Source organism: Haliotis rufescens, unplaced genomic scaffold, assembly GCF_023055435.1.
Source record: "Haliotis rufescens isolate VD_foot unplaced genomic scaffold, xgHalRufe1.0.p SCAF_53, whole genome shotgun sequence".
Taxonomy (NCBI): Eukaryota; Metazoa; Mollusca; class Gastropoda; order Lepetellida; family Haliotidae; genus Haliotis; species Haliotis rufescens.
Genome location: NW_025964257.1, coordinates 2,282,950 through 2,306,743, shown reverse-complemented (window position 1 = coordinate 2,306,743; position 23,794 = coordinate 2,282,950). Strand labels below are relative to the sequence as shown.

Below are 23,794 nucleotides of genomic sequence, written 5' to 3'. Positions count from 1 at the left end.
CTGTGTCCCAGTGATGTAGCCGCCGTGGACGTCGCTGTTACGGTGCGGTTGCTCATGTGTAATACCCGGATGTAACGATCTTCACGGGGCGTGGTTACTCGTGGTCTTCCACTCCTGGGCCTGTCTGACGTCTGACCTGTCTGACGTAACCGCTGCATCAACCTGGTGATAGTGATTCGTGCGCAGCCCAACCTTCTGGCGACGTCGACGTGTGACGCTCCTTGTTGGACCATTCCAACGGCTCTCTCTCTCTCGATGGCTGTCAAACGTGGCATATCTTGTGTTCTTTTTGTTGCTGTGATATCAACGTGTCTGAACAGCCGTTTTATTCAGTTTTTCTGCACGTGCAGAACATGCTAGAGAGGAAAATGTCACTTTGACGAAATTTACGTTTTTTCCCGGAAGTGATCACGTGTTCCCGGTATTTTTTTATCGACTATGCTGTGTTTGGGATGTGCAATACGAATTGGCATGTTTTCATACTTGACAATTCACTTAGTAAAAGACAATTTTGAAAATAAGTTGGTATCGTTTCTTTTAGACACTAGTTTATGTAGGATATACCGTCTATTGGTAATGCAAACATAGCACCGACTAAGTACAGCTCAATAATTGCGTCAATATAGACGTTCAGTATACTTCTATTTAATCAAAGTACAATTAGAAATGTTTGTGAAAATTTAAACAGCTTTGATGCTCAGTTATTCAAACGGTTTATGGCTCGCAATATAACAAGATAACGCATTCGTCACAATGCAGTTCAAGGATTACATAATACTAAAACATATACCTTGTGTATACACTCCCCCGTCAAGGTTGGATAAACTGCAGTTCCGATACGGTCAAAATAACACTTGGAAGCTTGTCTTTTTATTCATCAAGTGACATAACTAAACAGCGAAGGACTATCATGATCACCATACACAACAATTGTAGATACATATAGACGTATGGTTTTCAAAACCCATTGTTAACCTTTGTGTATTTTACTTTTTTTATCAGAAAAATTTTCAACTTCATGTAAATATGTAAGATGGTTTTGTGTTGAATCACCGTCTGAGAATCTATTAATTTCCCTTGTGTTTGTTTGTTTGTTTGTTTGTTTGTTGTTTAACGCCGCACTCAACAATATTCCAGCTATATGACGGAGGTCTGTAAAATAATCGAGTCTGGACCAGACAATCCAGTGATTGACATCATGAGCATCAATCTACGCAATTGGGACCGATGACATGTATCAACAAAGTCAGCAAGCCTGACCATCCGATCCCGATCCCGTTAGTCGCCTTTTACGACAAGCATTCATTTCCCTTGTGAGTCAATCAAAGCCAACTACGTGTAAACTGGATCCGATTCCAACCACACGGATAATGCAGTTTTGTGATGTTCTTATTCCTGTCAAAAAAATTCCGAGACAATAACATTGTTTTCTTCAAGTCAAGTTATGATGCGTTGCTCTGTCATCCCCGAATGTTGCCCTGCCATTCATCACGGCAGTCATGAGTCAAGTCAAGTTATGATGCGTTGCTCTGTCATCCCCGAATGTTGCCCTGCCATTCATCACGGCAGTCATGAGTCAAGTCAAGTTATGATGCGTTGCTCTGTCATCCCCGAATGTTGCCCTGCCATTCATCACGGCAGTCATGAGTCAAGTCAAGTTATGATGCGTTGCTCTGTCATCCCCGAATGTTGCCCTGTCATTCATCACAGCAGTCATGAGTCAAGTCAAGTTATGATGCGTTGCTCTGTCATCCCCGAATGTTGCCCTGTCATTCATCACGGCAGCCATGAGTCAAGTCAAGTTGTGATGCGTTGCTCTGTCATCCCCGAATGTTGCCCTGCCATTCATCACGGCAGCCATGAGTCAAGTCAAGAGTGACTTATTATCCTCTGCAGTTCCGTAAAGGAGATGGCAATAATCAGCCACCATACTTGGTGCATTAGTAGGCAGCCCCACGAATACAAACGACAATTCACTACCCCGTGTGTTATTAGATCGTACACTAGCCACCTTCGCTGAACTGAATGCTCTCCACATAGCCTTGTCTGTTGATATACCCGTACAAAACATTATGAATGTGGTTCCGTGTCACCGACCTTGGCTTACAATGTGCACATACAGGCGACTCTCTGGTGTTCAGAACAAGGAGACCAACAAAAGGTTCAATATAACTGTCGACATGATATTCAATCGAATGAATAGATAAGGGGTCCTTTACTAGTTGCAATATTCTGTCTCTTCTGACACCCACAAATTGAATACTATTCAAAACATGTTTACAAAACCCGATGGCTAACCTTCTCGGAAACTTAAAGCTGAAAGGTATAGGATGACCACTCTGACATTTTGAAACCTAGTGGGTCTGTGCTGCAATTTAAAGTAGTTTATGAGAGGTTGTGTATTGGTGTCCTTAAAATTAAAACAAAGTGTGTATGGATACATCATACACAAAATGTAAACGGGAGAGCAGCATCACTTCCGACGTGCACACAAGACCATCCACCTGTATTTTGTTACTCGCTCTGCCCCCAAACTGATAGTCACACCTCCAGACGAGTCTGTCTCTGCCGTACACGGCGCCGTTGATGGTGAGGGTGAAGTTGGCGGAGCTGGGGCAGGAGGTGGTGTAGTCGGGTGGGAGATAAGGGGAGCTGCAGCTACCCTGGCTTACTCTGTATAAAATAGTGCCATTCTGCCACTGTATGTTTGTGTGTGAAGCTTCCCCTGTGTAACATATCAGTGTACACGGTATGTACTATATCTTGTTATCTGGTTGTCGTTTTATTTACAAATTCTGCGTTCAATATATTATGGAAAACAACATTGTGAAAGATACGATCAAACAATAGTATGAATACTCGAGGCTGCCAGCACCGTTTTTTGTTAAGAAATTGATTTGAATTTATGAAAACAAAATGAAAACTTTGAGCACTGTAACTTTATTCCTTTGCTCTAAAACATACTTTTACTCTGGGAACCTTGTGAGGGACACGAGCAAAGTTATTGTATTTTTATCGTGCGTGTGACACTTGGTTGACTAACAACTTATTGTTTTGGGCTTATGTTTTCATAAACCGAAAAGATAACAGGCCACGCCCACTAACACACTTCTGTTTCTTGATTGGCTGCTAGTAGATAAGGCTAAGTTGTGTTTCATTGTCACCAGTTTCGAACTGTTGTCTGCCGTTTAACATTGTCAAATTATCTATTTATGAGACTTGACTTCAACATGACTACAATTGCGTTAATAGCGTTTCAAACGAAAGAAACACCATGCACTCGATGTGGACTTGTCCGACGGATTTTATGTTAATGCCTGCTGCTTATAAATGAATAATAGACCATAATGAATCATAGAGTTTCAGCTGCTAATAAATAAGAGAAAATGGTTGTGAAACTGGATACTTTTGTAACATAGTAGGGGCAATGTCAGTATCTCAGCCTAAACATTTCTAATACTGAGCTTATGATGAAACTCGAGCATTTTAGTGCACCAGCAGAAACATCGACCCAGTATATATTTACGCAAGGACATGTTATATTCTTCTGTCAGTATGCGACCTAGTGACCCACTTACCCTGAATTCGTGTCTCTCATTGCCTGGCGGGTGGTTGTACAGGAGGTTATTCACCTTCAGTCGTCGCCCACAAATCTCAAGTGTCTCCTTTAACATTGACTAAACTCCATTCACATGGGTTTCGAATATCTTCACAAAAGCCAACAACTGTCGTCTGACGCTATGCAGGCTTGCTGCCTTCCTTACAAAATAACCATAAAGCATGTTCAGTAATGTAATTTATTCACGTGTATGGCAGAGGTACAGTATTATTTGTTGACCGGGTGTACATCATAAAATAAACATCAAGATATGGGTTAAACAATTTGGTCAATTATTATACAATAAGTGTTCGTCAATTCATCTAAAACGTCTTAATCAGCTTAGCTGTTGAACCGTTTCACTGACATCTTGACAGCAGGCAGATGACACCCAGATCTTGCCATTACACTTGCATATGACGGTGTTCGATTTCGAGTGAATATAAACATATCATTGTATTCGCCTTGGTAAGAAGTTCGGCATTTCACAGCGGGGTATACGAAACAAATACCTTATCAGTACACGCACATACCAGTAACCAATCAGAGAGGGTTTTTTATTGCAAGATAAGACACCTGAGATTGTTCATATGTCGTTAACTGCAGCTGTTTAAGTATTAGATTAGAAGTATTACATATGGTGTACACACCAGCATGGAATGTAAACTCGAAGTTATCACTGTGAACATGAACGACAGGATAAGTGCTGATTTTAAACTTGATTTTATCATATTGTAGTTCAACGACTGTCAACATGTACATTGTCCTCTATTGTGTGTATGTGTTTAAAGTGCTGAGGAAACTGTATTCAAAAAATATTGTAGTTCAATGAGGAAAACTAGATGCAATGCACATACTGTCCACATACACATTGTCCTCAAGTAGGTGTATGTAGAGAGTAGTTTCCTGTCCATGCAAGTTGTTTGGAAAGAGAACAATACACGCGTTATAGAATGAGTGAATGATGGAAGCCATTGAGACAAGTAAACAATTTAAACAGTTTATCAGGATACATACGTATATGCATACAAAGTGCTCACAGTCAGGAACTAAAAAGACGAACTTGTATATTTGCTAAATCAAAGTTTTCAATTTTGTGCAGGCGAAGGAATGGTGTAAGCAGATATGAATATGTAATATGTAGTTTTTTGTTTTGAGTAGGTTGCCAAATCAATGATTCTCTTTTATGATTAACATTATTTCCATTTATTTAACTGTACCAAACCTCAGATTGTGATTTTACATAGGTATAATTTACTGACAAAACAGAACAAACTCTCCGACTCCTGGGGTAGACACTTTGCATTTTCATATTTTTTTCGTTATGATGAGAAATATATATTACTAAATGAGTCATCGTTCTATAACTTATTTCATTAGAAACGAGTTCATTACAAAACGTGAAATGTTTCATATTATGATATTCAACGCTGAAACGAGAAAGACGTTATCTGTGTAAGGGAGGCGTAGGCCATAGGCTGGTCAAAAAGTATGGAGATTTCTCCGATATCGATTGTAAATAAAGCGACGAAGCCCTTTTCCATATCCAAAAAAAATCTCTTAACAAAGCAGAGTCGAGTGTATAATTCCGACCACGTCATGACCAAGTGTTTATGAATCACTATCAAAAAGTGATGATACCAGGTGTTTGCGAAAAGGTGAGCATATCCTGCCCCATCGTTGGCACCCGTCACAAAAACATGCAAAGGCAAGTCAACTTTCACCTGAAAAAAAACATGGGAACGATAACATGTCGATTTTCAAACCATAACCATAACAGCATTCATATACATTCACATCATCAAGTTAAAAATATATGAATTGAGCGGAACATATAGTGTCACATAGGGTTTGAACAGCGAGAATCAGTGAAACCATTGACTCATCGAATCAAATGTCATGTTGCCTATTTTGATTTAAAACAAGTCAGCAGATTGTACCTTTGAGCTAGACTATCTGTCCTTTTTGGAGCACGATAGTTTCACGACACGAAATAGATCTGTTAATTGACACGATGGCGACGTTATTCCAGGATCTCACATACTCCTATAATATGTCCATAATACATTAGTGAAATGCATTTGTAGTGCGCTATGTATCTGTGGTGGTTTGTGAAAAATAATAGTGTTCATCGGAGGTACAGAGACGTTGGATAACACTGTTCAATAACGGTGTATTGTTGTTAAATGGGTTATCTCTTCGCGATTGAGTAATAATATGTTTTACTCAATAACTCACTCACTCACTCACTCACTCACATTACCGTCTTCAGCAACCCATGCTTGCCATAAAAGGTGACTATGCTTGTCGAAAAAGGCGACTAACGGGATCGGGTGGTAAGGCTCGCTGACTTGGTTGATGCATATCATCGATCCGAATTGCGTGGATCGATGTTCATGATGTCAATCACTGGATTGTCTGGTCCAGACTCGATTATTTACAGACCGCCGTCATATAGCTGGAATATTGCTGAGTCTGGCGTTAAATAACAAACCAACAACAACACTCACATTCCAAAGCGTACCAACCCATCCAAAACGCACCCACCCACGCATTTAAGCACTCACTCACCCATCCACCCACGCACTCACTCAACGAGCTCAAATGTTTCTTAAAATTTGGCTACATAATGTTCGCGGCGCGGCAGATAAGTGTGTGATCGTTCATGTAATTCGCATCCACCCTTGATAAGCATCACCTCGATGATCTCATTGAGCGCTACTGTTCTGGTAGGGCGACGCTCTGATGGCCTCGTAGGTCACCGGGGGCGTCTCAGTCATGCCTTCGTACGTACTTGTTTCTCCTTCGTCACCAGCTGCAGATGTAAATGCCATAATTGCTGCATTTGCAAATATTTCCTTTTCTCATTATGACAATCAACCTTTGTACTGTCTTCCAACAAGTGTTACATTTATTTCACAGGATATTAAACAAAATAGTAAAATGATCACTAAATCGTGCTGTGTTATAAGGACAGCATAGTATTAGACAAAGTAGTATGATAAGAGTAGGTGTATGCATTTCTGATAACTGTGAAATATCACCTGATAATGAAAATCTACCGTTTGTATTTTCATATATCTTTAGCTGTGAGTAATGGGATTTGTCTGACTCCTTCTTCTTCAAGCTTGAATCTTGTTGTGGTCCATTGATGTGATCTGAAGCAAATCGTGACATGGCCATTGTATAACATAAATGCATACTTGAGTGGATTTTTGACTGAGTTGTACATTATTTTTGTAAATTGTTTGACGTGCATGCAGTGGCCTTTATTTGTAAACGTTTGGTCACTGCAATACTGACAAGTGAGGCTGCTGTCCACATACCTAAGGAAGAATACCCAATGTTGTCCATTTCTGCGATCTCATGACTTCTGCTGCTAGAATAAAAAATATCATATTCGGTTATTTAAAGTGCAGAAAGAGACGATCATTTTGTTCAAATACTATTTACAGTTTACTTTACTTTACGAATTCGTACCATATTATAAAATGGATTATTTCATGTTTTATCATGTGTATACATTACCTTTCTCGCGAAGCAGTTTCTGAAAGTATAAGAAAATAACTAGTATGCAGGTCGTATGCTGTATCTAATCTAGTGCCGCAGATACTAATGTCAGTTTACTATGAAAAATCTTCAATTAGCTTTACCTAATGACATTGTTTGTAGATAATACGGTACTTATGGATTATACACACAAACGAATTTTGTGGCTGCCTAACTACTCCAATTAATCATAATACAGTGGAATATATGGTCCAGACACAATTATTTACTAAATGCTGTAACAAAGCTGAAATATTGCTGAGGGCAGCGATAACCAACCAATGTACAAACAAGGCACACTGAAGCACAATGTTGAGTGCTTCCCGTGGCCGGCCTGACTGCTGAATAAGCTTCTGTCCATACGATATTGACAAACATCATAATGTCATTGCAAAACGACAGCAGGTTCGGTATGTCTATGTGCCATGAGTTAGAATCAAAATATAAAACATGATCAGAACAAGTATAATTTAAACAGATGTCTCAACTGAAACAGTGCTATATACTAAATACAGCTGATTTGGTTTCATAACTGGAACTGCATTACTACATAGCTTTACGGTTATGCTGTCTAAGAATGTTACATGTAAAGTACTGAGGTGTGGGGTGGCTTAACGTTTTGAATCTTCCGCTGATGACATATTTTCTGTTTTACACAATTTCTGAAAAAACACAGTTGGTCTTATCTGAAGATATTTAACAATTTTCTTTTTAACAATAACATGCATTAATATGTTAAATTAAAGATACATTTATGTATGAACATGATTATAACTTTTATTCACTGTGTCTTTTGAATGTAAATATTAGTTCAACAATCCTACTCGCAACACTGCTACTGGTTAGCATTATATACTAGTAGATGATTAAAGTTTTCTTTAGATATCTCTCTGACTGTTTCCAATTCGGAATCCTTTTCTGTATAGCAGCATTAGAACAATTCCTTCGATGAGTAAAGTAAGGAGAAGGGTTCCTATCGCAGTTCCAGCAAGTATTCCACTATTTACAGCCTCGAGATCTTTGGTATCGGTTGGAACTGCAAGAGTATTAAACCAGTTTATGAAACAATACAGATCTGATAGGAATGTATTAAATGATCATCACTGTTGTCAGAAGAGCAACACAGATTGTTTATAATCGGTCATTATACACATAAAAGTCACACTGTTACCTGGATATGATGCTGCGATATCGTTTTTGTTTATCAAGTTATGTTGCAATTCTATGCATTTCGTAAAAACAACTTTTTAAATGTTTTATAAGCATTCTTAATCACGCTTTCAGGTTCATAGTCATTTCGAGCATCTAGTCGGAATATGTAAGTAGTTCCTGGTGTCAAGCCACCCACTTCCACCACCATCATCCTGCCGGTATCATAGGTATTGTACACAGTCCATTTAGTTGAACAATACTGCCGATACTCAACTACAAATGTCTGGGGGTGTCCTCCATTGAACTCAGGTTGCCATGATAACCATAAAGATGATGCTGTGGCGTTTCCACTAGTTCTAAAGCGTGTTGGTGTCTCAGGAGAGTCTGATACATGCAAATACAAGAATCATGAAATACGTTGTGAATGCATGGATACCAGAATGAACTGCTGACACATCCTATTATTACATCAATTGTGTATAACACAAGTACTTCTACAACGTTGTCCCTTGTAAAACTTCAGTCCCTGAAGTCCTATTGTTTGATGTTAGTATGAACTAGTCTTGTAGAATGTCTTGATAAAATGGATTTATATCAAAAATAAATAAATTACCAAATGAACAATAAGACACTAATTGAATAAAGTAAAACCATCCATCAAACACGTTGCTTTTCAGCTAAAACATAAATCCGAAAAAATGGATACCAAAATAAACTGCTGATCCCTCCCATTATTACACCAAGTGTTCATACGGCGTTCGGAAAAATGTAAAGTGTTAGTCCCCGAAGTCCTTTGTTTTATGTTTGTATGAAATACTCTCGAGGTAGGTCTAGATATAATAGATTTATATCAATATTCAAAAACGTACCTTCATACACTATGTTGATTGTGTATGACACTGACCCCTCGATACCATTGTCCACTGTAAGACTGTAGTCCCCAAAGTCCTGCTGTTGTAGGTTAGTAAGCTGTAGTCTGGCAGTGACCGAGATGGCGGAGACAGGGATTGAGGAACCAGTGAGGTCCTGGCTGGTGCTGGTGATTCTACTCCAGGTGAATGTTGGAAGGGGGTAGGCCAGGACTGACACAGTCACATTCAAGTTACCACCCAGTTTAGAGGCGTACTTGAGTTCCTTGGACACTGACTGATCTAGTCGAGGAGAACCTAATAGAAATAGAAGCTCACAATGGCAAAGTTTATGTATTACCAAAATATAAACATCTTCTGCACCTTGAAATAATGGGTCATGTAAGCATATCACGGTTTTCTCATTTATTCCTTGGACAGAGCCACTATCAATCTTTTACGTTGTTTATGCAATTATAGTAGGTATTAATGTGCTTACATGTAACAATCAATTCCACCTTTCTTGTTACCATTTCACCAGTCATAAGTTTATTGTCAGCTGTGCAAGTGTAGTTTCCTCTGTCCCTGCAATCTGCCGTCCAGTTGTGATATACCTCAAGAGCTTTGTCGATCGTCTTTAATTCACTGCTCCCGTTCATCAGCCTGATGGTCGATGCTGGGTTACTGTCTACTCGACATCCTAGGTTCACAGATGCAGTCTCCTCCACGGTCACTCTGTTGCTTCTTGAGTTAATTGTGAATGTGTTTATGATGGGTGGGTCTGGAATCGTTGAGAAATCAAACGTTGAACATAAGCAAACTGATAGCTGTATATAAACACATTCATGTAATACAACACTTCATACACTTAACATATCAAACAAACCATAGTGTGTGCACATATAAAGTGTAACGTTAAAGTTGCTTTATTATACATATGTATTCGTACATTGCACCAATTTGGGGAATCGAAACTTGGTCCTCGGCGTGACGAGCAAACGCCTTACCATCATGCAGATATTGTGTGTTTTTAAGTGAACTTATCCATTGGTGTATTCCTCTAAACAAATTACTGAATGAGCATGCTATCCTGACACAATAAGCAGTCAGTCAGTTCAACCTTAAGCTCAACTTCCTCTTTATCCCAAAAGTAAATGCAAACAACAAATGCACGGTTGCATAGCACTTGCACAGCGTTCTTATATATGTTCATTTGAAAGCAGCACTGTTTAAAGGGAATATTATGCATAACTTTTTGCTAGTGAATATACAATCACAAAAATACTTCACAGTTGTACTGGCATATTTTTCTTAGTGGACTTTTTTTATTTCAAATCGGCAAATCTATCTTCTCTAGATGAAACAAGCAGCAAGCGATTGCAGCAACCTGATACGATAAAAAACGTATGCCAACAGAAAACATTAACGTTAACAAAAAAACAACCTGATCCAGTAACATAATATGTTCGTAAATGTTAGTGTTCTCTCATTGCTGACTACCAGAAAGAATCTTTCCATTTGGACAAACACTGCTACTCACACTGCACATCAACGTGGAACTGCCCAATGGCTGATCCTGTTTGTGGTTGTCCGCCTGTTGGTGTGAGAGTGTTGGATGCTGTACAGTTGTAGACACCTGATGCTGTCCTGATGATGCTGGTGATGTTGAGGACAGGGCCACTAGAACTGTAGCCTGGTCCTGTCCACCTGTAGTTTGTAATAGTGGGGTTGCCGTGGACGGTGTAGCTCTTGCAGTTGATGTGTAGTGCTGTTGTCTCTGTCACAGGGTACGTGGATGGAACTCCTGACATGGATGGGCCGTCTGGACAAGTACAAGTATGTTTATGGCTAAACTTATTCAAGCGTAAATGCATTTTCCAAAATACACACTGCAATGCTTTTAGCCCCATTTCACATCTTGTCCAGATTTTGAAACATAATCGGAGAATAATAATCATCATTGGGATGCTCAATCCAAACGAAACTCTTTTCGAAAGTCAAACTACCTCAATCTTCAACGCAAGGTTATGATGTCCATGCTATGCACAAGTCTAATTATACGGTTTGCATGCACGTTGATATAAGTATTGGATAAAAACTCAATAATACCTACAATAATTAAATCAACAGTAAGTGTGAAGAGATATGCTGACACTGACAACACACTGAATAACATTTACCCTTCAAAGTGTGTCGAAACATCAATAAGTATGGTGACTAAGAAAGTACATGCATTATTCAAACACTTACTTATTGCAGATCTACTGTCACTTCCACAGAGTCAGATCTCATTACAGATGTCCCCCACAAGGGTTGGGGGTGTTGATAGCTCTGCACACATATGTCCAGTATTCTTACAATGATACTTACACTGCACATCTACTGTCATCTCCCTAGACTCAGAGCGTGGTAAAGCTGTCCCCCCACAAGGACTGAGGGTGTTGGTAGCTGTACACACATATGTCCAGTATTCTTACAATGATACTTACACTGCACATCCACTGTCATCTCCCTAGACTCAGAGCGTGGTAAAGCTGTCCTCCCACAAGGACTGAGGGTGTTGGTAGCTGTGCACATATACGTCCCTGCCTGTGATCTCTGTATGTTACTGATGGTCAGAGTAGATCCAGTCTGAGGAGTAAAGCTGCTGTCATCTGTCTGTGTCCATCTCACAGCTGCTGCAGGGTTGGAGTCAACAGAGCAGGTCACAGTCAGGGTCTGTGTCTCGATCACAGTTTGGGAGCTGGGAACTGAGACACTGGGTGGGTCTGAAAATAATAAAGCAACGTACACTGTAAACTTGAGTAAGTAATTGACACTATTCTGATAAATATATAAATGACACTGTTGGAAGAATCATACAGGCTACAGGAATGTAAATATTCATTCTACTTAATTCTCAAGATACAAATACATGTGGTCAACACGCGTCTTCTGTGTTCCTAACGAAACGTGTTTATCCAAATGTAGTTTACAATCTCGATTCAGATTGTTACAACATATGAAAAACATGTTTCATAAGGATGTATTAGCAATAAGCAATTGCCTGGCAGAACAGGGCATTGAAAGATGAATTGTCAATCGAAAGAGGAATAAAAAGGACGCATAGGTTCAAACATTTACTGGACATACACTCGTCATTATTAAAAACTCTACACATCGCTGACTAGTCAAGATGCTTGCATCCGTAATTTAACCATTTTTAAAAGCAATTTAGACTTAGAACTGACGTTCTGATATTTTGACATTTGGATGCTGTTTTAAGAATAATTAAAAGTGCAATTACTCACATTGTACATCAACACTAATCCCTGCAGAACTTGACGTCCCCACTGAGTTCCTGGCAGCACACGTGTAGTTCCCTGCACTGCCCCTGGTGACAGAACTCAGGCTGTACATGCTGCTTGTTGCTAACGGGATCCTGGATCCATCTCTTGTCCAGCTGTATGACGTCACTGTCGGGTTAGCTGCCGTCACTTGGCATGTCAGTTGGACATTCTGTTGACCGACATACACTCTGTATGGTCGACATCTTGCCTCTAGGTTGACATCAGGTGCATCTGTGTACAGATGAAGTAGAGTATATGAACAGATATCAGCTGTTGACCGACATACACTCTGTATGGTCGATATCTTGCCTCTAGGTTGACATCAGGTGCATCTGTGTATAGATAAAGTAGAGTATACGAACAGACAGCGGCTGTCGACCTACAGCGACAGCCTGAGGATGATACCTCTTGATTTATACTTTTTAAATTTCATGTATGAGGGTATAAATATTGAGTGAAAAAACTTTCTGTTTATTGTATTGGAGTGATTGTGTAAGTCTATTTCTCATAGTACATGGCTATTATCTAAATATGGCACTATATACGTGACAGCGGTTCGACACAATTGCTATACACGGCTTTTTAAGTCACATTTTCTAAATGAAGTCTTTCTAATGATATCATCTGTGTTAGCTTTCCTCCTAGGTCACTTACAATACACTGTGACTTTGAGTGTTGGAGCACTGGACGTCACCCCAGTGGCCGTGTTGACAGCAGTACAGATGTAGTCTCCTGTCTGGTTCCTGGTGATGCTGGTCAGACTGAGTGTCCTACTGCTGGAGACTGTCTGTGCCCCTTTCTTCCAGGTGTAGCTGCAGGGTTTACACGTGGCGGAGCAGTCCACAGTGAGCGAAGGGGTGACAGCTTCTGTCACTATCTGAGGGGATGCCTTGCCGAGTGTCATATTGTTGAATGGACCATCTGTTATAGTAAAGGTTTCGGGAAATTGATAACTGCTTTACAACAAATCATAACTCTCTGATTAAAGATTTAAGTATCCCCCTTAAACCATAATTCCTGTTTGTTGTGAGTTCTCGTCCTTATTGGATTGGTATAAGGATCAGATAATCATCCAATGCAGTTGTGAAGGGATATTTATCTTTCACAATCTCAAAGATTGGTTGTTTAGTGCATGTGAGCGAGCTTTGACTGTGTAAGTAGGTGTCCGCTGTGTAAACAAGAGTCTGCACAATATAGTCTTCATTAAAATCAAATATAGTTGAGGACTCCTGGACCTGATATTGTCTGATAGCATGTAAAATTATATATGATTGGGCATGATGACATGATCAGCCAGACTGTACATTGAAACCAACCATTGCACTTGATGACCTGATGAAATAACATCATATGTTAATGAATGTCTGACCAATTTAAGGACACGTGTTGTGGAATCAGTTTATGCATCTATGAAGGTTTACAACAAGCTCTGCCAATAGAGGTGTATATTATACAATAACAGTATTGTTAGTGGACAAAGAAGGTATGCAACAACTTTAATCGTTACATATGTGTACAATACATACAGTGCTATGGAATGACACTTTATTATGCTTAAGATTAATTGCAATATGAGACTGCTGTGGTTCGATACCCTGGCTGCGTCCTACCAAAATATCCTACTTGTTACTGTGCCTAGTATTCAGTAAAACGGGTGAAAAAAGAGGACTGGTCGGCTTGTCGTCAGTATAATGAGTCAGAGTGGTGTGTCCATGTTAAACTGCAGTGGATTAGCACTATACAACCACATTAATCCCGACTAGTACAACCAGCAACGCAGGTGCCTGCACATTGCCGTGTAAGTGCATTAGTCTTGTTTGTCAGCACACAGGGGTTTCACCGAAACAGTTATATCACGGCGACAATCACAGAAGTGATGCAGGGCATTTTACTAACACATTGTTTAAAGCGGCATAAAACCAATCCCACTCACTCATTCTTCAGATGAAAATAGCTAATGTTCGTATAGTTCACCATACGTGTTTGTTTACAATATGTTCTTTACAAATGAAGAATACACACTGCATGCAGACAAGTGCCTCTGACAATGTATTTTGTCATCATCTGTGATGCTTGATATGATCATAAAGAACTGTTCAATGAACGTCACTGTTAATTATCATGTAGTGCTCCCACTCTGCCTAATACGACTTAACATATCTACTATGTATAATAGTTGAAGTATACAGGCAGTGACATGAGGTCTTGGGATGTCCATGTTGTACCCATCACTCACATTAACACTTACGACTGTGTTATACTTACAGTATACAGGCAGTGACATGGAGGTCTTGGGATGTCCATGTTGTACCCATCACTCACATTAACACTTACGACTGTGTTATACTTACAGTATACAGGCAGTGACATGAGGTCTTGGGATGTCCATGTTGTACACATCACTCACATTAACACTTACAGTATACAGGCAGTGACATGGAGGTCTTGGGATGTCCATGTTGTACACATCACTCACATTAACACTTACAGTATACAGGCAGTGACATGGAGGTCTTGGGATGTCCATGTTGTACCCATCACTCACATTAACACTTACGACTGTGTTATACTTACAGTATACAGGCAGTGACATGAGGTCTTGGGATGTCCATGTTGTACCCATCACTCACATTAACACTTACGACTGTGTTATACTTACAGTATACAGGCAGTGACATGGAGGTCTTGGGATGTCCATGTTGTACACATCACTCACATTAACACTTACAGTATACAGGCAGTGACATGGAGGTCTTGGGATGTCCATGTTCTACACATCACTCACATTAACACGTACAGTATACAGGCAGTGTCATGGAGGTCTGGGGATGTCCATGTTGTACACATCACTCACATTAACACTAACAGTATACAGGCAGTGTCATGGAGGTCTGGTGATATCCATGTTGTACACATCACTCACATTAACACTTACAGTATACAGGGGTTATCATGGAGATATGGTATGTCCATGTTGTACACATCACTCACATTAACACTTACAGTATGCAGACAGTGTCATGGAGGTCTGGGGATGTCCATGTTGTACACATCACTCACATTAACACTTACAGTATGCAGACAGTGACATGGAGGTCTTGGGATGTCCATGTTGTACACATCACTCACATTATCACTTACAGTATACAGGCAGTAGATGGAGGTCTGGGGATGTCCATGTTGTACACATCACTCACATTAACACTTACAGTATACAGGGATTGTCATGGAGGTCTGGGGATGTCCATGTTGTACACATCCCTCACATTAACACTAACGACTGTGTTATACTTACAGTATACAGACAGTGTCATGGAGGTCTAGGGATGTCCATGTTGTACACATCCCTCACATTAACACTAACGACTGTGTTATACTTACAGTATACAGGCAGTGATATGGAGGTCTGGGGATGTCCATGTTGTACACATCACTCACATTACCAGAAACGACTGTGTTATACTTACAGTATACAGGCAATGTCTTTGAGTCACTAGACTGTATTCTCCGACACTCCCACCTGCCATCATCCATCAGACTGACACTGGTGATGTTCAGGTAGTACACTCCTCTCTGTCCACCCACACAGCCACAGGTGTAACCTTCCACTGGTGTGAACTGTGTACATGATGACACAATGACACTACAGTCTTGTGTGCTGCCAGATACTGAGAATGTCATAAAGCCCAATGTAGAATTGTCATCTGTGACTGTACATGTGAACTGAAACGCCTGGTCCAACACTGCATAGGAGGCAGATCCACGGAGATTTACTGACATTCCTGAAAATGCACTGACAGTTGATAGCAGAGTTGACGTCTAAGTCAGTTTGATAGAGATGAATAACATGGAATTTAAAACATACCAAAAACGAAAGGGAATTGAGTTGTTAAAGAACTTTGGATCTAAACTCACACGATGGGTACCGATATGTGTTGAAGCATATTACAACGTTTAATTCGCATTATTGGAAGTGTCATTGCCGGTGCGACAATGAAATCGTATTCTCTCACTCCTTCCCCTCCACAGTTGTTGCCTACTTATGTACGAGCTGTTGACTCTTACCACAAAAGCACAGTAAGGCACATCCTGCCTGTTTAAATGCAAAGGTTATGCTAGTATGCTTGTACCCCCCCCCCCCCCCCCCCCCCCCCCCTTATTGTTATTCTCTTCACATTAGTAGCACATTTCAGCCATTTTAACACGGTAGCACAACGCCTTATAGGTGTGAACATGATTGTTGCGTTGCCTGCGAATACACGTACAGATAAAAATATAAAACACAAGTAGCAAGGAGGGTTTGGGTGATCCTGGCATAGTGAGGCTGGTTAGGCTTATCATCAGCTCAGGGCCCTTGCCCCCTCTTCACGCAGCCCAGACAGCGAATTGGACTTCTCCCAGGAAGCGCTGCCTAGTCAAACCCACTAAGAACTTTTCGAAGAATGTGAAGACTCCCAACACTGCAGCCTTCAGCATTACCCAGATTGTCAGAAGATCTGAATTCCTGGCAACAAACCCGGGTACTCTCCCAATGTCAGTCAACAGATTGAGAGGTAACAAACCTAAGGCATCAAGAACAATAGGGAGTCGGACAACTTGGTACTTGGGATACAAACGTGACAATTCGATTTCTGAATTATGTCAACCACATTAGAACTTTCAATGATATACATGATTTCATTGGATTTATCAAAAAGGACTAGATCAGGTTTGTTGGTCTGGATATGTCTGAGGCTGTATACGGTCCTAGTCCAAATTATTTTGTACTTCCAGGACGCCATCTCCATATTCTGGTACTATGGATGGACCTCTGTGTCAAAACTGCAAGCATGTCGAAAGACGGTAATAAAATGATCGAGCCAATATACTTTGCCAGTATGCCAATCGCATGTGCAGTCACTCACCTGAACACATGTGTAGCACCGTCAGCAGCAAGGAACTCAAGGACATGTAGTCCGACATGCCTGGTAGGGGATTAATGAGATGATTCTGTAACAATTCAATCGATGATTCGTAAATATATGCAACCAAAGTAATTCACAGAACAAGCGAAGGAAATTAAAAGTGATAGGTAATTGTAGGAAAGCGATTAAGAAAATATATTAATGTAGATGCTGCTGTTCATACCAAAATTGCATAAACCTTTATCTGCAAATAATTCGGCGCAACTTGTTATGTAATATAATATTACTAAACACTATAACATGGCTGTGAACGTCGTCCTTACAAGTGTGTGTGACAGCAGTATGAAACACACAAAAGTTTTAGTATACAACTTCAAAATAATACTGTTTCTTTATTGGAACAAATGTGTCAAATTCATGTGTCGAAATGTACATTTTGTCAACAATAACTCATTTGACGTCACATGACATCATGTTGACAATAACGTGTATACTGTCAACACCAGTGTCTCGGTCACGTAATCAATGATGAATTGCGCGTAAAATCACGTGTTTTGATTTGCTTTCAACGTATTTTTTTACATTAAAAACAAAATGACTGTTTCCAAACTATGACAGTTTGTTTATGTTGACATGGCTCTGTCCTGAAGAGGTGTTTTACACCATTCTCAGCAAAACATTACTCTGACGAAAGTAGTAATTAATATTCTCTGACAATTCAAATGAGAATGGTATTGGCATCTCACACTGACATATCCAATGTATCTAGGAATTGGTTATGTACAACAGATAATGTACAGTGTTCATATACAAGATATACAGTAGATATCCCACTTACAGTGTTTAACAGTATATCAACAAACAAACAAGCTGTGTGAAGACTGTAGCCCTGCGTAGTTGTGGGTGCTGGTGTAAACACATGGATATCTATAAGGGTGCAAACGTATTCTTACTGAAGCAAACTAGGTCACAAAACCACAACTGCATACATACTGTCTAACATGGCGTCACAACAGCTTATAACGTCAGCGCAGGCATAAATATCAACCTGTCAAAGTTGTGTTATGAGATCCGAATGTGATTAAAAAACAGCATGAATACTATATCACCAGCTGGCCAACGTGACTGAAGTCAGTTGGAACAACAACAAAAACACGTACCCGACATGTCACTGGGTGACTTTGTACTGCAGTGTTTGGAAGTCAGCTGAGGACACTTGTCATATTACTTCCTGTTCGCAGTCGTAACGCGATCAACCACAACAACCGTGGGAAGATAGAATGACATGAATGATGAATGTGTTAACGCTAACGTAACAGAAATGTTGATACGAGTGAGTGAGTTAATGAGTGTGAGTGAGTGAGTGAGTGAGTGAGTGAGTGAGTGAGTGAGTGAGTGAGTATTGTTGATGGTACGTATTATGTAAGATTTTAATCACTATTGGTACTGAATTTCTTATCTCTCTCTGGGTTTGGTTGTGTGTCTAAAATAATTATTTATTAGTATGAGTAACCCACTTTGACTACCTTACATAATTCATTTTTGAATATTTACTAATTTCATTTTGATTGTCCAAGGTGTTAAAGATTTTGTCACGATAGACCTGTATAAAAGAATGAATTATGTTGAACAGGATGCATATATACCCTGTAGCATAGGACTCCTATTGATCCTTACACGACCATCAGAGCTGTCCAGATGAAACTTGGCCTCCACTATGAACAAAATACTGTCTTGTCTTCTGAACATCCAATAATGTCTTCACTAAGCGTGCCTGAAGGCGACCAGGGTACAAAATTGACAATATCGCTGGACATCGAGGCCGGATGCTGTGTCTCCTCAACAGGTTGCGTACAGATCTGCCAATAATTATTCTAAACCTAGGAACTTTCCGAAATGTTAATATGGCAGTTTGGTGTCGATTCCGTAGATGCACCAACTGAATATGGTTGTCTTGTTGCTGTGACGTCACACAAGAAAACTGACCCGTGCAGGTTTCGATAGACATGATACTGTGTTTTCATGAACATTAAGATGTCTGGCAACTTCGTTTTGCTCCATTCCTGTCTGTAGCATAGCACGGTATACCCTAGCATTGCGTAAGCGTTATTTACGGTTAAACAAAGTGTTATGATTAGCATCTTATAGCTCAACTTTCACTGTCTGCTGTTCACATTAAAAAAACACGTATGTGAGCATCATGCTCCCAACAAACACCCAATCATTACAATGGTTCAACGTGCATGCACGTGCAAGATGTGAATCACAACCTTTAAGTCGCACAGATGTCTCTATGAATATGCATTGAAAGATAAATGATGTAATTTAAAAATAAATAATTGGACTTATATAATAAACTTTATATAAAACACTGTAACTGTTTTCTCCCGTTAATATACATATGTCGTATGCTAAAGTTCAGACATGATATACAAAGAAGACAACATGGTTGGGTAAGCCTCGGATCTTGACAATATTGGCGTCAACCAAGGTGACACATCGCCACCCTAGTGCTACACTATGTTAACTGTTTATGTTCCGCATGATATTCACTACCAGCTGAGTCGTTTGTCAAGGAGCAAATTTAAAGAGAAGCATCGCTTCGATGCACAGTAAAATAATAACTGCAACTGATAACTGCTTGTTATGTGTATAAGAGAATGAATTAACACCACGAGTAACCCAAATATTACTATGGATATCTTGTACGATTTGTATTTTTTTATCCTTTTGTTTTGATAGTCCAAATTATGACATTTGTCACAAAAGCAGCGTCACTGAAACCATATACTCTGCTGCACCCACATGATGTTACGTCAGCAGACGGTGCATACGAAGCGTTAAGAATGTTTTTGCAGGTAAGCGAGCCTTGACTATGATAGTTCATACTTGTGAGATATTTACACAATGACATATTGCATACAATGACATACCCATATGACCCAAGTTCACTGCCTACACTATTGCTAGTTGAGACTTATCTGATATAACTTTCGTGTTGCTAGTTATGTAACCCTACCGACTGAAGATATAGAGATTACTACACGAGTGTCTGTCAGATACCATTGATCTTACAACGAGTTGTTTCAAAACGTATCTAACGAGCGAAAGCGAGTTAGATACGCTTTGTAACAACGAGTTGTAAGATCAATGGTATCTGACAGACACGAGTGCACTAATCTGTTTCTTACACACCCTAAAATCGCACCTTTTTGGCATCGAACCGATGAATTTTGTCTATATTCTCATGATTGCAGTAGCGCATTAATACATATAACACTACTGTCATAAGTGACGTCATCCTATGTGCTGCTTACTACTCATAAATAATGTGACCCTACACAAAAAGGTTTCCGTCCTATCTGTGGATTATCAAGACGATGATGAAAATGGAAACTAGACAAAAACCAAGAACACGCTGGGTGCCAAGTTGAAAGTTTACACCTCAAAGAAATTACCAAATATGTACAACAATGTTTACTTCCGTATGACATCACTACCGGTGACCGACTTTTACAAAATGGCGTGTTCACTGACAACAGTACGCGGGATTTCCAGAGGAAGTTTTCGTTGATTAAGGGATCGTATACACATAAATGTGTCATGTAAGTAATCAGAAACATTCTGACAATCTCCGTACTGTTATTTGTTTTCCATGTTTTCCAATGTAACAAAGAAAATTAGTCAGAAATGCAGATAACTAGGCCTACCGTCATCGTTGTGCGTGATTCAGCGTCAGTCATGGCGTCACACAGGACGGAAACTTTTACGGCTTCTGTTGAATTTACCACACCATTGTAATGTATATACGGTATGTGTAATTCCATAATTAGTGCAACGATACTCTTCCCATGAATATTCTCAAACGCGTGATCGAGCCAATGTATGCAACAATTAGACGAAAGTACCTCTTTTAATGCTACAGTGTAAAATCTGAATTTTGCTTTGTTTACATTTCAGCAAGTACAATTTTCCGAGCACAGTTTTCGTTTCCATACCTAATTTATTTCGCATGATTTCATCTAGATAATTTGCATTGGTAACAAAGACCATTTATCCATTGTTTCGAAAATGTATGAGAAATTCAGGGATGCATGTATAGCAGCTGAGTTTGAAATATACCTGATCGAATATAGGCGTCTCATAATCGGCATTTTGTAAACACAATCCAATATGGCGGAACGTACACTTCGGCGTTCGTGTGTGCATATTTTCCAAAACATTCTAAACGATTCTAGGCTTATCAGCGACGTTTCAGAAATATCATTAGTGATTTGATACCCATGATCGCTAATATGCTATTTTTCTACTTTAATTATTCGAGTATATATCCGATATTAAGATTTCTAAACACACAGTAAATATTTATATAACGCCGTGAATTGTGATTTGGCGAGATTTACAATGTACCTAACTTTCAGTCACTTTCAGTAATTTTGAATTGCCTAAAATGACAGTAAATGATAAACAGTAGGGGGAATTCAAAACTGTGAAGTGTCTGCGTCATGTATTTTGAATTTTAATGATTTCGAAGTGAGGGTTGAAGAGAAGAAACATATGTGTCGCTGTGGCAGCCAGGGGGTTTACACTCTGAAAAAACGATAATGTTGACATAATAACAGATAATGTAACTGATAATAATAACAAACAAACTCACAGACGAGGACGAGTTTGTTTATTTTTATTATTAATTACACGGTCCTGTTGTTCAATACAGACGTAGGTGAACATTCGACTGAAGCACGAGCAACTTATGAATGACTTACACTCATAAAAGTAGTCCGTTATCATCTGACCCCAGGTCATCACCATGGCGTAGCCAATCTCGGGCCTGGAATTCAATCTCACACATATGTTTGATACCAGTTATCTCAAATCGGTTTCTCACCCACAGGTTTTAAGGAAATTATAATAATATACATAGTTGCTTATTGGACACTAGCAGACACAGACCATGGGATCAGTTCCTGTACATATATTGGTGACTGAACACATCAGATCAGGAACTAGTTTGAGATGATATATTAAAAGCTAAACATTCAAATCAAAATGTCAACCTTTTTTATGTTTGCGAACGCGCGCGTGACAATAAACTCAAATTAAAATTATGAGTGGGACTTATGTTGGAGTTAATAATCGTGTAAGTAACAGGTTTTGGACCCCATATAATGTGCTGCACATTTATGAGGTTGGCGGGAAGCCCATCTCACATGTCATCCCTATTTTGTATTTGCTTTCTTTTGAGAAAAAGTGTGTTTGGAACTTTGTTGATTGTGAATGTGAATGGAATAAAAGAAATCATGTTAAAAAATTTGAAATTGCATATCATTATTTTCGTATCTTAATGATCACTGTTTTGTTGCTTTAATTGATTGTGGCTATTTATTAGTATAACAGTCAACCGGCGCACGTTGTTATTACATCTTGTATTAATCACTATAACAAATGTATGGAAGACACGACAAGAGCTACGGCATCGCTGTCGACTCACGGGATCAGATTGTAACCTTATTGAGCCAGGAGTAACAATATTTTCTCTCTTGCATCTCTTATTGTAGACATATGTCAATAATCCAGTGGAGACGTTATATGATCGTTCGTGATATGGCCTAATGTAGTAAATGTGTGTAATCGAAATTATCTGAACGCGAGACGAACAGTTCACTAAATGTCAAATTATAGCTCTCTACTCAAGGCATCGTCTCTGAAGCGAATTGACAGTCCTGAGTTGGATCATTTCTTCCACACACGGGAGAATACACGACGATATATTTGTTTGATTGAGTGTATCTAGGACGCAAACCACAAATTTTGTATGAAGCAACAAAGACCGCATTGTTCCTTTATGTAAAGGATCCTCGACGAATACTTCAACGTGTGGTTAAACATCGCATTCAGTGCAATCCCCCTGAACATGTCAGCTCCATTGTTGGGTTACAGTAGCACGGGATATTTTATTACATCCACACGGATATAAGTTGACGTATGGGTACATTATGATATTTCAATGTGTTTAGGTGCTGAGAGGGATTACTGATGTGTACAATCAAGTAAAACCACTTCCACATAAATATGATTAGGTTGTAGCTGTTCATCGTTCACCCTTACTTCAAGGCTGTACTAACTTATGACGAGTGATGCTGTTGCTCAAATACAGTGTGAGGTCTTGTGATATAGATCCAACTGGTGAATACTCTTATAACCTGCGCATGTCATGTAAACATTTTAACAAACACGAACATGTCCATTGATTTAACCATATTTTATTAAGGAAAAATGATTTGGCATAAGATTTCACAACTTACGCAGACCTCTCAAAAACATGTTCACAACATTGACATATGTACAGAAATAAAAACTAACAGAGAGAAGCACATTAACGGGGCTTCACTTTTACATTAATCTATTACTGAG

The 23,794-nt window shown here is 39.4% G+C and overlaps 2 protein-coding genes across 3 annotated transcripts in view; both read right to left on the bottom strand.

Moving 5' to 3' along the window:
* Positions 1-23,794, bottom strand: part of LOC124119591 (basement membrane-specific heparan sulfate proteoglycan core protein-like) — a 189,620-nt gene that overhangs the window by 45,559 nt on the left and 120,267 nt on the right. The window lies entirely within an intron of this gene.
* Positions 3,784-8,298, bottom strand: LOC124126832. 2 transcript variants are annotated; one of them, XM_048385080.1, is made up of 6 exons: positions 8,034-8,298; positions 7,127-7,145; positions 6,925-6,977; positions 6,661-6,756; positions 6,297-6,413; positions 3,784-5,322 (listed from the first exon to the last, which is right to left on the bottom strand). In XM_048385080.1, exons 1-5 carry the CDS (start codon positions 8,077-8,079, stop codon positions 6,307-6,309), a joined length of 321 nt encoding a protein of 106 aa, XP_048241037.1. In that variant the 5' UTR covers positions 8,080-8,298; the 3' UTR covers positions 3,784-5,322; positions 6,297-6,306. The 2 variants fall into 2 exon arrangements, with proteins under 2 accessions (XP_048241037.1, XP_048241038.1); XM_048385081.1 differs by lacking the exon at positions 3,784-5,322 and having other exon boundaries at positions 5,984-6,413; positions 6,925-6,974; positions 8,034-8,296.